Source organism: Aotus nancymaae, unplaced genomic scaffold (genome assembly GCF_030222135.1).
Source record: "Aotus nancymaae isolate 86718 unplaced genomic scaffold, 86718_ANA_hifiasm-v0.15.2.pri h1tg000106l, whole genome shotgun sequence".
Taxonomy (NCBI): domain Eukaryota; kingdom Metazoa; phylum Chordata; class Mammalia; order Primates; family Aotidae; genus Aotus; species Aotus nancymaae.
In genome coordinates this window covers 1,149,043-1,165,066 of record NW_026988521.1, presented here as the reverse complement: position 1 = coordinate 1,165,066, position 16,024 = coordinate 1,149,043, and the positions used below count along the sequence as shown (strand labels likewise).

The 16,024-nt window shown below is 57.4% G+C and overlaps 1 protein-coding gene across 3 annotated transcripts in view; it reads left to right on the top strand.

Moving 5' to 3' along the window:
• The window catches only part of DEAF1 (DEAF1 transcription factor), a 69,297-nt gene that overhangs the window by 2,408 nt on the left and 50,865 nt on the right, over positions 1–16,024 (top strand). Inside the window, exons 2-4 of one of the 3 annotated variants that reach the window (XM_064370300.1) lie at positions 1,071–1,168; positions 3,836–3,965; positions 4,847–4,993. In XM_064370300.1, coding sequence (XP_064226370.1) covers positions 1,071–1,168; positions 3,836–3,965; positions 4,847–4,993 — 375 coding nt within the window. Of the gene's footprint in view, positions 1–1,070; positions 1,169–3,835; positions 3,966–4,398; positions 4,414–4,846; positions 4,994–6,075; positions 6,109–16,024 lie in introns of those variants that run through there. The other 2 variants (XM_064370302.1, XM_064370301.1) reach the window with 2 other exon arrangements.

The following is a 16,024-nucleotide window of genomic DNA, read 5'->3' as shown; positions in this document are numbered from 1 at the left end:
TGGGCACAGGACATTCTAGAACACTGGGTGACAGAAGAGTCCCTTGCTTGGTCTAGGAACATAAGGAGAGGCTTTGCAGAGGCAGACAGGAGGGTGTGGGATGTTGGCGGCAGGGCCGCACACAGAGGCTGCAGCTGCGGGACCTATCTGGGGTGACAGGTGGCGGGAGGTAGGGTGCAGCTGAGCTCTGTGAGACCTGCCCTGTCTGCATGGCAGGGGGCTGAGTTCCATGCTTTGGGGTGGGGTGGGTGGCACCAAGGGGCATAGGCAGGTTGGATGCACTTTTTTTTTTTTTGAGACAGAGTCTCATTCTGTCACCAGGCTGGAGTGCAGTGGCACAATCTCGGCTCACTGCAACCTTCATCTCCTGAGTTCAAGCAATTCTCCTGCCTCAGCCTCCCAAGCAGCTGAGACTACAGGTGCATGCCACCACACCCAGCTAATTTTGTGTATTTTTAGTAGAGACGAGGTTTCACCATCTTGGCCAGGCTGGTCTCGAACTCCTGACCTTGTGATCCGCCCGCCTTGGCCTCCCAAAGTACTGGGATTACAGGCATGAGCCACCACGCCCGGCCTGGTTGGATGCCCTTTTTAGGAGGAAGGGGTTGGAGACCAAGGGCAAGGACAGTGAGCACGGGGCTGAGGGCGCCTGTCGGTGGTGGCCTGACCCCTGTGTTGGAGGAGAGTCGGGAAGTGAGCTGCAAGAGTGGGTCCAGGAGGTGTCCTTACCTGTGGGGAGGCCGAGAGCTCCTTGTAGGCACAGGGCACACCTGACCGGCAGGACTCAACAGCCTCGCCGTAGGAGATAGAAGCCAGGGGTGGTTTCGTAGAGCATTGTGGAGGGGGGCTGTTGCCGTAAAGAGCTTTACTGGGAAGGATAGATTTCCTGTCCTATGGCTGAGACTACGGACTGGAGATGTTGATGGAGTGTTTGAGGGAAGTGTAAGCTCTTTCTGGCTGCAAATGTGCATACCTGAGGGGGATCACTTTGCTTGAAGCACCTGAGTGAGGTTGTTTGCTTTATCAGTTCTGGCTTTTGTTGCTTGTTAAATGAGATTCTTCTGTTGCAGAGGTGACCACAGTGACAGTGGCTAATGTGGGGGCCGCCGCAGATAACGTCTTCACCACGTCTGTGGCGAATGCGGCGTCCATCTCAGGACATGTTCTGGTAAGCTGCTCCTGGGGGCATAGCCTAGCGGGGTTGGTGCCACGCCGGGGCTCAGCCTGCAGTGTTAGCGTCTGCTCTGTGAGCTCGGGAGGACGCACTGGCTCACTCTGCACTCAGGAGCCTTCGAGCTGTGCTGAGGTGGGAGAAATCAGAGCCGGGGTAGAAGCTGCCTGCCCATGGAAGGCCAGTCGAAGAGTCTCACCTCGCCAGATGGGCTTGTGGCCTGCGATGGGCGGGGACTCCCAGCTCCCGACCCAGCCCAGGCTGCTGTCAGGCCGCAGTTCAGCTTCTGCTCGAGGCCCGGCCTGCCTGTGCCTCTTGGTTCTGGAGCTGCAGGACGGTGGAAAGAAGCGTCCCACCCCCTCCCACATGTCCTGTTCTCCTAGCATCTGTGGCGCAGCCTCCCCACCCTCCGTTCTGCACGCCTTCCTGCTGCCTATTTAGGAAACTGCGGGGAGCCAGTTGCGTTTCAAATAGTGTCTGTGGCCACATTGAGAGCTCTTTCACAATCGTGTCATATCAGCCTGCTTTGTGTGTTGTATGTGGGGCCTTCGGCGATTCTGGGGACACCCCGTCAACCAGGGCAGGCAACCTTGTTTCTAAGTGGCAGATGCTGTGGTGGGTCCGGTCCCAGAAAGGGGTTTTCCCGGGGTCCACTGGCACCTGTTCGTTACAGTCTTTTCAGCCTCGATCACACACCTGGGACGTCCTCTCCGTATACCTGAAAGCAGAGTATTTGTTTCAGCCTTGATCACACACCTGGGATGTCCTCTCCGTATACCTGAAAGCGGAGTATTTGTTTTTTTTGTTTGGTTTTTGAGACAGAGTCTCACTCTGTCACCTAGACTGGAGTGCAGTGGTGCAGTCTCGGCTCACTGCAACCTCTGCCATGTGAGTTCAAGCCATTCTTGTGCCTCAGCCTCCTGAGTAGCTGGGATTACAGACACCCGCCACCATGCCGGGCTAATTTTTGTATTTTTAGTAGAGACAGGGTTTCACCATGTTGGCCAGGGTGGTCTTAAACTCCTGACCTCAGCTGATCCACCTGCCTCGGCCTCCCACAGAGCTGGGATCACAGGCGTGAGCCACCATGCCCGGCTGGAAAGCAGAGTTATTGTTAGAACAGCAGCAAACAGAAAACTTATGAAGGACTTCAGTAAAAACGTATGAAACTTGGAAAGTTGGTTTCTTTCTTTCTCTTTTTTTGAGATGGAGTCTCACTCTGTCACCCATGCTGGAGTGCAGTGGTGCAATCTCGGTTCATTGCAACCTCTACCTCCTGGGTTCACCATGTTGTCCAGACTGGTCTTGAACTCCTGACCTCAGGCAGCTACCACCTTGGCCTCCCAGTATGCGGGGATTACAGGCGTGAGCCACTGCGCCCAGCTGAGAGACTTGGTTTAGTTCTGGTGGGTGTTGGAACACACACAAGCTGACCCACAGCCACGTGGCCATCTGTCCTTTCAGTCAGGCTCCTCCTTCCTGGCAGCGGGGTCTGGGCTCTCCTCATCTCCTAGGAGGGGCTGAAGCCCAAGGCACCTATGGGTACCCGGAATGTGTTGATGTCAGGGAGCAGGGGTGGCTTGCACAGGGCGAGGCTGGTCTTCTTCCCTCCAGGCCAGGAAGACCAGAGACTGGTGTGTTCCTGTTTGGAAACTGACAACCCAGCAGCGTGTGCTCTCAAATAACTGTATGTTCCCTTCCTAAGAAAAATACCCTGTGACTCTTAATCACGAGACATTTCCTTTCTCAGTGAAGAGCCGCAGATCTGTGGTGACTCAGGCACAGGGTAGGACCCCCGGCGTGAGGTGTTGACCCTTGGGCCTCCGGGAGCCCAGGCGCCAGGCGTGCGTTTTGGGGGTCCCTCAATTCCATGATAAACTCCTGCTTAGTGCCCTGATGTGAAAGGGACATTTTCAGATATAAGAAACAGTTGTCTTTCTGCTTTGCCTCTGTTGGTTTCATATTCAAAATGAAAACCTTGGAGCACCCGGAACACTGGGTTTGGAGAGGCCCCTGGAGATCTCTGGTCTGCCCCACAGCTGGGTGAAGAGAGCCTGGAGGCCAGAGTTTGCTGGATGACGTGGCCAGGGTGGGGGTAAGGTTCCAGCAGTGCCAGGTGGGCATGGGGACTCTGCTGCCTGTGGCGGGGTCTGTGCAGTTTCAAGAGTAATTTGGGGACCTGCCCAGAGGAAGCAGTCAGCAGTCAGCAGCATCATTCAGCCAGTGTGGAAATGTGGATTTGAGGCCCTGGTCTCTAGCCGCCATCTGTACAGAGGACATCTGTAGGGGCCTCTGGGGCCAGGGCCTGAGAGGGAGGCCTGCACGAGGCCTTGCTGTGGCAGCCATCTTGGTCTGCTGGAAACCCTCCATGAAAACTGACCTTGTGGGAGCTGCTCAGGTGGAGGGCAGGGTGTTTCCTATTTGCAGAGCACATTTATTCTTTCCCTGTAACAAACGACGGCAAACATTTCCCTCAGCACCACGCAGACGCAGGCATTGTCTGTTCTTGCTCTGGGCTCTGTTTTTAAGTCTCTTGGAGGTGTCTGGGTCAGCGGCCCTTCTTGGTATAACAGCCAGAGCCTTGCTGGAGGCAGCACAGCTGGGTTCAGTGACAGGCCGGTGTCCTGCTCAGACGTGACCTGACGGAGCCATTTTTCCTTCCAGTCTGGTAGGACAGCCCTTCAGATCGGGGACAGCCTGAACACCGAAAAGGCAACACTGATCGTCGTTCACACGGATGGCAGCATCGTGGAGACCGCCGGGCTGAAGGGCCCAGCGGCCCCCCTCACCCCAGGTACAGCAGCGCACCCCCCACGCCAGGTACAGCGGCCCCCCTGACATCAGGAATAGCGCTCCCCCCAATGCCAGGAACAGTGGCCCCCCCGCCGCCCCAGGTACAGCGGCCTCCCTCCCCCGCCCCAGGTACAGCAGCCTCCCGCCCCAGGTACAGCGGCCCCCCCCCACCCGAGGTACAGCGGCCCCCCCCGCCTGCCTCAGGTACAGCGGCCCCCACCCCCACGCCAGGTACAGCGACCCCCCTGACATCAGGAATAGCGCTCCCCCCAACGCCAGGAACGGCCCCTCCGCCGCTCCAGGTACAGCAGCTCCCCCCCGCCCCAGGTACAGCGGCCTCCCCCGCCCCAGGTACAGCGGCCCCCCCAGCCCCAGGTACAGCGGCCCCCTGCCGCCTCAGGTACAGCGGCCGCCCCCCGCCTCAGATACAGCGGCCCCCCTCACCCCAGGTACAGCAGGCCCCCCGCCCCAGGTACAGCGGCCCCCCCGCCGCCCCGGGTACAGCGACCTCCCCCCCACCCCGGGTACACCGACGCCCCCCGCCCCGGGTACAGCGGCCCCCCCCCCGCCCCAGGTACAGCGACTCCCCCCGCCCCAGGTACAGCGGTGCCTGCACCCCGAGGCCTTGGGCAGAACATGCTTCAGAGGTTCTAGAATTTATTTCAGGGATTTAATTGTTTGTTTGTTTCTTTTTGTGGTAAATTTTGAATATCAGATATTAATAGATTTTAAGTAGAGCCGTGAGATTTTCCTGGCTGAGAAGAGTTCCTCTACAGTTGAAGGAGGTAGTGCTGCGGGAGGTGGGTGCCTGTAAGATGAGGGCGCCTGCTGTACTACCCCAGCTGGTGTCCTGCCTCTCACCTTCATACTTCTCTGCCTAAGGTCCTCAGTCTCCTCCAACTCCTCTGGCTTCCGGCCAAGAAAAAGGTGGAACCAAATACAACTGGGACCCCTCTGTGTACGACAGCGAGCTGCCCGTGCGGTGCCGGAACATCAGCGGCACGCTGTACAAGAGCAGGCTGGGCTCAGGTGAGAATGGACTCTGTACAGCAGCAGGTGACAACGCTGTACAGGCTCAGGTGAGGACGGACTCTATACAGGTTCAGATGAGAACGGACTCTGTACAGGAGCAGGTGAGAACGCTGTACAGGCTCAGGTGAGGACAGACTCTGTACAGGAGCAGGTGAGAACGGACTCTGTACAGGAGCAGGTGAGAACGGACTCTGTACAGGCTCAGGTGAGGACGGACTCTGTACAGGCTCAGGTGAGGATGGACTCTACAGGCTCAGGTGAGGACGGACTCAGTACAGGAGCAGGTGAGAACGGACTCTACAGGCTCAGGTGAGGATGGACTCTGTACAGACTCAGGTGAGGACGGACTCTGTACAGGCTCAGGTGAGGACGGACTCTGTACAGGCTCAGGTGAGGACGGACTCTGTACAGACTCAGGTGAGGGAGCTGTACAAGACCAGGCTGGGCTCAGGTGAGGACGGACTCTACAGGCTCAGGTGAGGACGGACTCTGTACAGGCTCAGGTGAGGACGGACTCTTTACAGGCTCAGGTGAGGACAGACTCTCTACAGGCTCAGCTGAGGACAGACTCTCTACAGGCTCAGGTGAGGACGGATTCTACAGGTCAGGTGAGGACGGACTCTACAGGCTCAGGTGAGGATGGACTCTACAGGCTCAGGTGAGGACGGACTCTGTACAGGCTCAGGTGAGGACGGACTCTGTACAGGCTCAGGTGAGGATGGACTCTACAGGCTCAGGTGAGGACGGACTCTGTACAGGCTCAGGTGAGGACGGACTCTACAGGCTCGGGTGAGAACGGACTCTACAGGCTCGGGTGAGGACGGACTCTACAGGCGCAAGTGAGAACGGACGCTGTACAGGCTCAGGTGAGAACGGACTCTACAGGCTCAGGTGAGAACGGACTCTGTACAGGCTCAGGTGAGGACGGACACTGTACAGGCTCAGGTGACGACGGACTCTGTACAGGCTCAGGTGAGGACGGACTCTACAGGCTCAGGTGAGGACGGACTCTGTACAGGCTCAGCTGAGTACGGACTCTGTACAGGCTCAGGTGAGGACGGACTGTATACAGGCTCAGGTGAGGACGCTGTAAAAGAGCAGGCTGGGCTCAGGTGAGGACGGACTCTACAGACTCAGGTGAGGATGGACTCTGAACAGGCTCAGGTGAGGACGGCCTCTGTACAGGCTCAGGTGAGGACGGACTCTGTACAGGCTCAGGTGAGGACGGACTCTGTACAGGCTCAGGTGAGGATGGACTCTACAGGCTCAGGTGAGGATGGACAGCAGGCTCAGGTGAGGACGGACTCTGTACAGGCTCAGGTGAGGATGGACTCTGTACAGGCTGAGGTGAGGACGGACTCTCTATAGGCTCAGGTGAGGACGGACTCTGTACAGGCTAAGGTGAGGACGGAATCTACAGGCTCAAGTGAGAACGGACTGTGTACAGGCTCAGGTGAGGACGGACTCTACAGGCTCAGGTGAGAATGGACTCTACAGGCTCAGGTGAGGACGGTATCTACAGGTTCAGGTGAGGACGGATTCTGTACAGGCTCAGGTGAGGACAGACTCTACAGGCTCAGGTGAGGACAGACTCCGTACAGGCTCAGGTGAGGACGGACTCCGTACAGGCTCAGGTGAGGACGGACTCCGTACAGGCTCAGGTGAGGATGGACTCTACAGGCTCAGGTGAGGACGGACTCTGTACAGACTCAGGTGAGGACGCTGTAGAAGAGCAGGCTGAGCTTAGGTGAGAACGGACTCTACAGGCTTAGGTGAGAACGGACTCTGTACAGGCTCAGGTGAGGACGGACTCTGTACAGGCTCAGCTGAGGACGGGCTCTGTACAGGCTCAGGTGAGGACGCTGTAGAAGAGCAGGCTGGGCTTAGGTGAGAACGGACTCTACAGGCTCAGGTGAGAACGGACTTTGTACAGGCTCAGGTGAGGACGGACTCTATACAGGCTCAGCTGAGGACGGACTCTGTACAGGCTCAGGTGAGGACGGCGTCTGTACAGGCTCAGGTGAGGACGGACTCTGTACAGGCTCAGGTGAGGACGGACTCTACAGGCTCAGGTGAGGACGGACTCTACAGGCTCAGGTGAGGACGGACTCTGTACAGGTTCAGGTGAGGACGGCCTCTGTACAGGCTCAGATGAGGACGGACTCTACAGGCTCAGGTGAGGACGGACTCTGTACAGGCTCAGGTGAGGACGGCCTCTGTACAGGCTCAGGTGAGGACGGACTCTGTACAGGCTCAGATGAGGACGGACTCTGTACAGGCTCAGGTGAGGACGGACTCTGTACAGGCTCAGGTGAGGACGGATTCTACAGGCTCAGGTGAGGATGGACAGCAGGCTCAAGTGAGGACGGACTCTGTACAGGCTCAGGTGAGGACGGACTCTACAGGCTCAGGTGAGGATGGACAGCAGGCTCAAGTGAGGACGGACTCTGTACAGGCTCAGGTGAGGATGGACTCTGTACAGGCTCAGGTGAGGACGGACTCTCTACAGGCTCAGGTGAGGACGGACTGTCTACAGGCTCAGGTGAGGACGGACTCTGTACAGGCTAAGGTGAGGACGGAATCTACAGACTCAAGTGAGAACGGACTCTGTACAGGCTCAGGTGAGGACGGACTCTACAGGCTCAGGTCAGGACGGTCTCTACAGGTTCAGGTGAGGACGGATTCTGTACAGGCTCAGGTGAGGACACACTCTACAGGCTCAGGTGAGGACGGACTCCGTACAGGCTCAGGTGAGGACGGACTCCGTACAGGCTCAGGTGAGGACGGACTCTACAGGCTCAGGTGAGGATGGACAGCAGGCTCAAGTGAGGACGGACTCTGTACAGGCTCAGGTGAGGATGGACTCTGTACAGGCTCAGGTGAGGACGGACTCTCTACAGGCTCAGGTGAGGACGGACTGTCTACAGGCTCAGGTGAGGACGGACTCTGTACAGGCTAAGGTGAGGACGGAATCTACAGGCTCAAGTGAGAACGGACTCTGTACAGGCTCAGGTGAGGACGGACTCTACAGGCTCAGGTCAGGACGGTCTCTACAGGTTCAGGTGAGGACGGATTCTGTACAGGCTCAGGTGAGGACACACTCTACAGGCTCAGGTGAGGACGGACTCCGTACAGGCTCAGGTGAGGACGGACTCCGTACAGGCTCAGGTGAGGACGGACTTTAGAGGCTCAGGTGAGGACGGACTCTACAGGCTCAGGTGAGGACGGACTCTGTACAAACTCAGGTGAGGACGCTGTAGAAGAGCAGGCTGGGCTTAGGTGAGGACGGACTCTACAGGCTCAGGTGAGAACGGACTCTACAGGCTCAGGTGAGAATGGACTGTGGACAGGCTCAAGTGAGGACAGACTCTACATGCTCAAGTGAGAACGGACTCTGTACAGGCTCAGGTGAGGACGGACTCTGTACAGCCTTAGGTGAGGCCGGACTCTACAGGCTCAGGGGAGGACGGACTCTAAAGGCTCAGGTGAGGACAGACTCTACAGGCTCAGGTGAGGACGGACTCTGTACAGGCTCAGGTGAGGACGGACTCTGTACAGGCTCAGGTGAGGACAGACTCTACAGGCTCAGGTGAGAACGGACTCTGTACAGGCTCAGGTGAGGACGGACTCTGTACAGGCTCAGGTGAGGACGGACTCTGTACAGGCTCAGGTGAGGACGGACTCTGTACAGGCTCAGGTGAGGACGGACTCTACAGGCTCAGATGAGGACGGACTCTGCACAGGCTCAGGTGAGGACGGCCTCTGTACAGGCTCAGGTGAAGACGGGCTCTGTACAGGCTCAGGTGAGCACGGACTCTACAGGCTCAGGTGAGGATGGACTGTACAGGCTCAGGTGAGGATGGACAGCAGGCTCAGGTGAGTACGGACTCTGTACAGGCTCAGGTGAGGACGGACTCTCTACAGGCTCAGGTGAGGACGGACTCTGTACAGGCCAAGGTGAGGACGGAATCTACAGGCTCAAGTGAGTACGGACTCTGTACAGGCTCAGGTGAGGACGGACTCTACAGGCTCAGGTGAGAATGGACTCTATAGGCTCAGGTGAGGACGGACTCTACAGGTTCAGGTGAGGACGGACACTGTACAGGCTCAGGTGAGGACGGACTCTACAGGCTCAGGTGAGGACGGACTCTGTATAGGCTCAGGTGAGGACACTGTAAAAGACCAGGCTCGGCTTAGGTGAGAACGGACTCTACAGGCTCTGGTTAGAACGGACTCTACAGGCTCAGGTGAGGACGGCCTCTACAGGCTCAGGTGAGGACGGCCTCTCTACAGGCTCAGGTGAGGACGGCCTCTGTACAGGCTCAGGTGAGGACGGACTCTGTACAGGCTCAGGTGAGGACGGACTCTGTACAGGCTCAGGTGAGGACGGACTCTGTACAGGCTCAGGTGAGGATGGACTCTGTACAGGCTCAGGTGAGGACGGACTCTACAGGCTCAGGTGAGGACGGACTCTACAGGCTCAGGTGAGGATGGACAGCAGGCTCAGGTGAGGACGGACTCTGTACAGGCTCAGGTGAGGACGGACTCTGTAGAGGCTCAGGTGAGGACGGACTCTACAGGCTCAGGTGAGGACGGACTCTGTACAGGCTCAGGTGAGGACGGACTCTGTACAGGCTCAGGTGAGGACGGAATCTACAGGCTCAAGTGAGAACGGACTGTGTACAGGCTCAGGTGAGGACGGACTCTACAGGCTCAGGTGAGAATGGACTCTACAGGCTCAGGTGAGGACAGTCTCTACAGGTTCAGGTCAGGATGGATTCTGTACAGGCTGAGGTGAGGACAGACTCTACAGGCTCAGGTGAGGATGGACTCCGTACAGGCTCAGGTGAGTACGGACTCCGTACTGGCTCAGGTGAGGACGGACTCCGTACAGGCTCAGGTGAGGATGGACTCTACAGGCTCAGTTGAGGACAGACTCTGTACAGGCTCAGGTGAGGACGCTGTAGAAGCAGGCTGGCCTTAGGTGAGAACGCACTCTACAGGCTCAGGAGGACGGACTTTGTACAGGCTCAGGTGAGGACGTACTCTGTACAGGCTCAGGTGAGGACGCTGTAGAAGAGCAGGCTGGGCTTAGGTGAGAACGGACTCTACAGGCTCAGGTGAGAATGGACTCTACAGGCTCAGGTGAGGACGCTGTAGAAGACCAGGCTCGGCTTAGGTGAGAACGGACTCTACAGGCTCTGGTTAGAACGGACTCTACAGGCTCAGGTGAGGACGGCCTCTACAGGCTCAGGTGAGGACGGCCTCTACAGGCTCAGGTGAGGACGGCCTCTCTACAGGCTCAGGTGAGGACGGCCTCTGTACAGGCTCAGGTGAGGACGGACTCTGTACAGGCTCAGGTGAGGACGGACTCTGTACAGGCTCAGGTGAGGACGGACTCTGTACAGGCTCAGGTGAGGACGGACTCTGTACAGGCTCAGGTGAGGACAGACTCTACAGGCTCAGGTGAGGACGGACTCTACAGGCTCAGGTGAGGATGGAGAGCAGGCTCAGGTGAGGACGGACTCTGTACAGGCTCAGGTGAGGACGGACTCTGTACAGGCTCAGGTGAGGACGGTCTCTCTACAGGCTCCGGTGAGGACGGACTCTGTACAGGCTAAGGTGAGGACGGAATCTACAGGCTCAAGTGAGAACGGACTGTGTACAGGCTCAGGTGAGGACGGACTCTACAGGCTCAGGTGAGAATGGACTCTACAGGCTCAGGTGAAGACAGTCTCTACAGGTTCAGGTGAGGACGGATTCTGTACAGGCTGAGGTGAGGACAGACTCTACAGGCTCAGGTGAGGATGGACTCCGTACAGGCTCAGGTGAGGACGGACTCCGTACTTGCTCAGGTGAGGACGGACTCCGTACAGGCTCAGGTGAGGATGGACTCTACAGGCTCAGTTGAGGACAGACTCTGTACAGGCTCAGGTGAGGACGCTGTAGAAGCAGGCTGGGCTTAGGTGAGAACGCACTCTACAGGCTCAGGAGGACGGACTTTGTACAGGCTCAGGTGAGGACGTACTCTGTACAGGCTCAGGTGAGGACGCTGTAGAAGAGCAGGCTGGGCTTAGGTGAGAACAGACTCTACAGGCTCAGGTGAGAATGGACTCTACAGGCTCAGGTGAGGACGCTGTAGAAGAGCAGGCTAGGCTTAGATGAGAACGGACTCTACAGGATCAGGTGAGAATGGACTGTGTAGAGGCTCAGGTGAGGACAGACTCTACAGGCTCAGGTGAGAACGGACTCTGTACATGCTCAGGTGAGAACGGACTGTTTACAGGCTCAGGTGAGGACGGATTCTGTACAGGCTCAGGTGAGGACGGACTCTGTACAGGCTCAGGTGAGGACGGACTCTACAGGCTCAGGTGAGGACGTACTCTACAGGCTCAAGTGAGAATAGACTCTGTACAGGCTCAGGTGAGGACGGACTCTACAGGCTTAGGTGAGGACGGACTCTGTACAGGCTCAGGTGAGTACGGACTCTACAGGCTCAGGTGAGGACGGACTCTACTTTCTCAGGTGAGAATGGACTCTACAGGCTCAGGTGAGGACGGTCTCTACAGATTCAGGTGAGGACGGACTCTGTACAGGCTCAGGTGAGGACGGACTCTACAGGCTCAGTTGAGGACGGAGTCTGTACAGGCTCAGGTGAGGACGGTCTCTACAGATTCAGGTGAGGACGGACTCTGTACAGGCTCAGGTGAGGACGGACTCTACAGGCTCAGTTGAGGACGGAGTCTGTACAGGCTCACGTGAGGACGGACTCTACAGGCTCAGTTGAGGACGGAGTCTGTACAGGCTCAGGTGAGGACGCTGTAGAAGAGCAGGCTGGGCTTAGGTAAGAACGCACTCTACAGGCTCAGGAGGATGGACTCTGTACAGACTCAGGTGAGGACGGACTCTACGGGGTCAGGTGATGACGGACTCTACATGCTCAGGTGAGGACGGACTCTGTATAGGCTCAGGTGAGGATGGACTCTACAGGCTCAGGTGAGAACGGACTGTGTACAGGCTCAGGTGAGGACAGACTCTACAGGCTCAGGTGACAACAGACTCTGTACAGGCTCAGGTGAGGACGGACTCTGTACAGGCTCAGCTGAGGACGGACTCTGTACAGGTTCAGGTGACGACGGACTCTACAAGCTGAGGTGTGGACGGACTCTACAGGCTGAGGTCAGGACGGACTCTACAGGCTGAGGTGAGGACGGACTCCACAGGCTCAGGTGAGGACGGACTCTGTACAGGCTCAGGTGAGGTCGGACTCTACAGGCTCAGGTGAGGACGGACTCTGTACAGGCTCAGGTGAGGACGCTGTAGAAGACCAGGCTCGGCTTAGGTGAGAACGGAGTCTACAGGCTCAGGTGAGAAAGGACTCTACAGGCTCAGGTGAGGACGGACTCTGCAGGCTCAGGTGAGGACGGACTCTTCAGTCTCAGGTGAGGACGGACTCTACACGCTCAGGTGATGACGGACTGTGTATAGGCTCTGGTGAGAACGGACTCTGCAGTCTCAGGTGAGAACGGACTCTACAGGCTAAGGTGAGGACGGACTCTGTACAGTCTCAGGTCAGGACGGACTCTATACGCTCAGGTGAGGACGAACTCTACAGGCTCAGGTGAGGGCGGACTCTGTACAGGCTCAGGTGAGGACCGACTCTGTACAGGCTCAGGTGAGGACGGACTCTACAGGCTCAGGTGAGGATGGACTGTACAGACTCTGGTGAGGATGGACTGTACACGCTCAGGTGAGGACGGACTCTACAGGCTCAGATGAGGACGGACTCTATACAGGCTCAGGTGAGGACGGACTCTACAGGCTCAGGTGAGAACGGACTCTACAGGCTCAGGTGAGAATGGAGTCTACAGGCTCAGGTGAGGATGGTCTCTACAGGCTCAGGTGAGGACGGACTCTGTACAGGCTCAGGTGAGGACGGACTGTACATGCTCAGGTGAGGACGGCCTCTGTACAGGTTCAGGTGAGGACGGACTCTACAGGCTCAGGTGAGGACGGAGTCTGTACAGGCTCAGCTGCGGACGGACTCTGTAAAGGGTCAGGTGAGGACGGACTCTACAGGCTAAGGTGAGGACGGACTCTACAGGCTGAGGTGAGGACGGACTCTACACGCTTAGGTGAGGACGGACTCCACAGGCTCAGGTGAGGACGGAGTCTGTACAGGCTCAGGTGAGGACGGACTCTGTACAGGCTCAGGTGAGGACAGACTCTACAGGCTCAGGTGAGAACGGACTCTGTACAGGCTCAGGTGAGGACGGACTCTGTACAGGCTCAGGTTGGGACGGACTCTACAGGCTCAGGTGAGGACGGACTCTACAGGCTGAGGTGAGGACGGACTCTACACGCTTAGGTGAGGACGGACTCCACAGGCTCAGGTGAGGACGGAGTCTGTACAGGCTCAGGTGAGGACGGACTCTGTACAGGCTCAGGTGAGGATAGACTCTACAGGCTCAGGTGAGAACGGACTCTGTACAGGCTCAGGTGAGGACGGATTCTGTACAGGCTCAGGTGAGGACGGACTCTACAGGCTCAGGTGAGGACGGACTCTACAGGCTCAGGTGAGAACGGACTCTACAGGCTCAGGTGAGGACGGTCTCTACAGGTTCAGGTGAGGATGGACTCTGTACAGGATCAGGTTGGGACGGACTCTACAGGCTCAGGTGAGGACGGACTCTGTATAGGCTCAGGTGAGGACGCTGTAGAAGACCAGGCTCGGCTCAGGTGAGAATGGACTCTTCAGGCTCAGGTCAGAACGGACTCTACAGGCTCAGGTGAGAACGGACTCTACAGGCTCAGGTGAGGACGGACTCTACAGGCTCAGGTGAGGACGGACTCTACACGCTCAGGTGATGACGGACTGTGTACAGGCTCTGGTGAGAACGGACTCTATAGGCTTAGGTGAGAACGGAATCTACAGGCTCAGGTGAGGACGGACTCTGTACAGTCTCAGGTGAGGACGGACTCTACAGGCTCAGGTGAGGGCGGACTCTGTACAGGCTCAGGTAAGGACGGCGTTTACAGGCTCAGGTGAGGATGGACTGTACAGGCTCTGGTGAGGATGGACTGTGCACCCTCAGGTGAGGACGCACTCTACAGGCTCAGGTGAGGACGGACTCTGTACAGGCTCAGGTAAGGACGGACTCTACAGGCTCAGGTGAGGACGGACTCTGTACAGGCTCAGGTGAGGACGGACTCTACAGGCTCAGGTGATAACGGACTCTACAGGCTCAGGTGGGAACGGACTCTACAGGCTCAGGTGAGGACGGACTCTACAGGCTCATGTGAGGACGGACTCTACAGGAACAGGTGAGGACGGACTCTACAGGCTCAGGTGAGGACAGACTCTGTACAGGGTCAGGTGAGGACGCTGTAGAAAATCAGGCTGGTCTTAGGTGAGAACGGACTCTACAGGCTCAGGTGAGGACGGACTCTGTACAGGCTCAGGTGAGGACGGACTCTACAGGGTCAGGTGAGGACGGACGCTACAGGCTTAGGTGAGGACGGACTCTGTACAGGCTCAAGTGAGGACGGACTCTACAGGCTCAGGTGAGGACGGACTCTGTATAGGCTCAGGTCAGGACGGACTCTCTACAGGCTCAGGTGAGGACGGACTCCGTACCGACTCAGGTGAGAATGGACTCTACAGGCTCAGGTGAGCACGGACTCTGTACAGGCTCAGGTGAGGACGGTGTAGAAGAGCAGGCTCGGCTTAGGTGAGAACGGACACTACAGGCTCAGGTGAGGACGGACTCTGTACAGGCTCGGGTGAGGACGGACTCTACAGGCTCAGGTGAGGACGGACTCTACAGGCTCAGGTGAAAGTGGACAGTGTACAGGGTCAGGTGAAGACAGACTCTACATACTCAGGTGATAACGGACTCTGTACAGGCTCAGGTGCGGACGGAATATACAGACTCAGTTGAGGACGGATTCTAAAGGCTCAGGTTAGGACGGCCTCCGTACAGGCTCAGGTGAGGACGGACTCTGTACAGGCTAAGGTGAGGACGGAATCTACAGGCTCAAGTGAGAACGGACTCTGTACAGGCTCAGATGAGGACGCTGTAGAAGAGCAGTCTGGGCTTAGGTGAGAACGTACTCTACAGGCTCAGGTCAGGACGGACTCTGTACAGGCTCAGGTGAGGACGGACTCTGTACAGGCTAAGGTGAGGACGGAATCTACAGGCTCAAGTGAGAACGGACTCTGTACAGGCTCAGGTGAGGACGGACTCTACAGGCTCAGGTGAGAATGGACTCTACAGGCTCAGGTGAGGACGGTCTCTACAGGTTCAGGTCAGGACGGATTCTGTACAGGCTCAGGTGAGGACAGACTCTACAGGCTCAGGTGAGGACGGATTTCGTACAGGCTCAGGTGAGGACGGACTCCGTACAGGCTCAGGTGAGGACGGACTCTACAGGCTCAGGTGAGGACGGACTCTGTACAGGCTCAGGTGAGGACGGACTCTACAGGCTCAGGTGAGGACAGACTCTGTACAGACTCAGGTGAGGACGCTGTAGAAGATCAGGCTGGGCTTAGGTGACAACGGACTCTACAGGCTTAGGTGAGGACGGACTCTGTACAGGCTCAGGTGAGGACGGATTCTGCAGGCTTAGGTGAGGACGGACTCTGTACAGGCTCTGGTGAGGACGGACTCTACAGGCTCAGGTGAGAACGGACTCTGTACAGGCTCAGCTGGGGACGCTGTAGAAGAGCAGGCTGGGTTTAGGTGAGTACGGACTCTATAGGCTCAGGTGAGAACGGACTCTACAAGCTCAGGTCAGAATGGACTGTGGACAGGCTCAAGTGAGGACAGACTCTACATGCTCAGCTGAGAACGGACTCTGTACAGGCTCAGGTGAGGACGGACTCTGTACAGGCTTAGGTGAGGCCAGACTCTACAGACTCAGGTGAGGACAGACTCTACAGGCTCAGGTGAGGACGGACTCTACAGGCTCAGGTGAGGACGGACTCTACAGGCTCAGGTGAGGACGGACTCTACAGGCTCAGGTGAG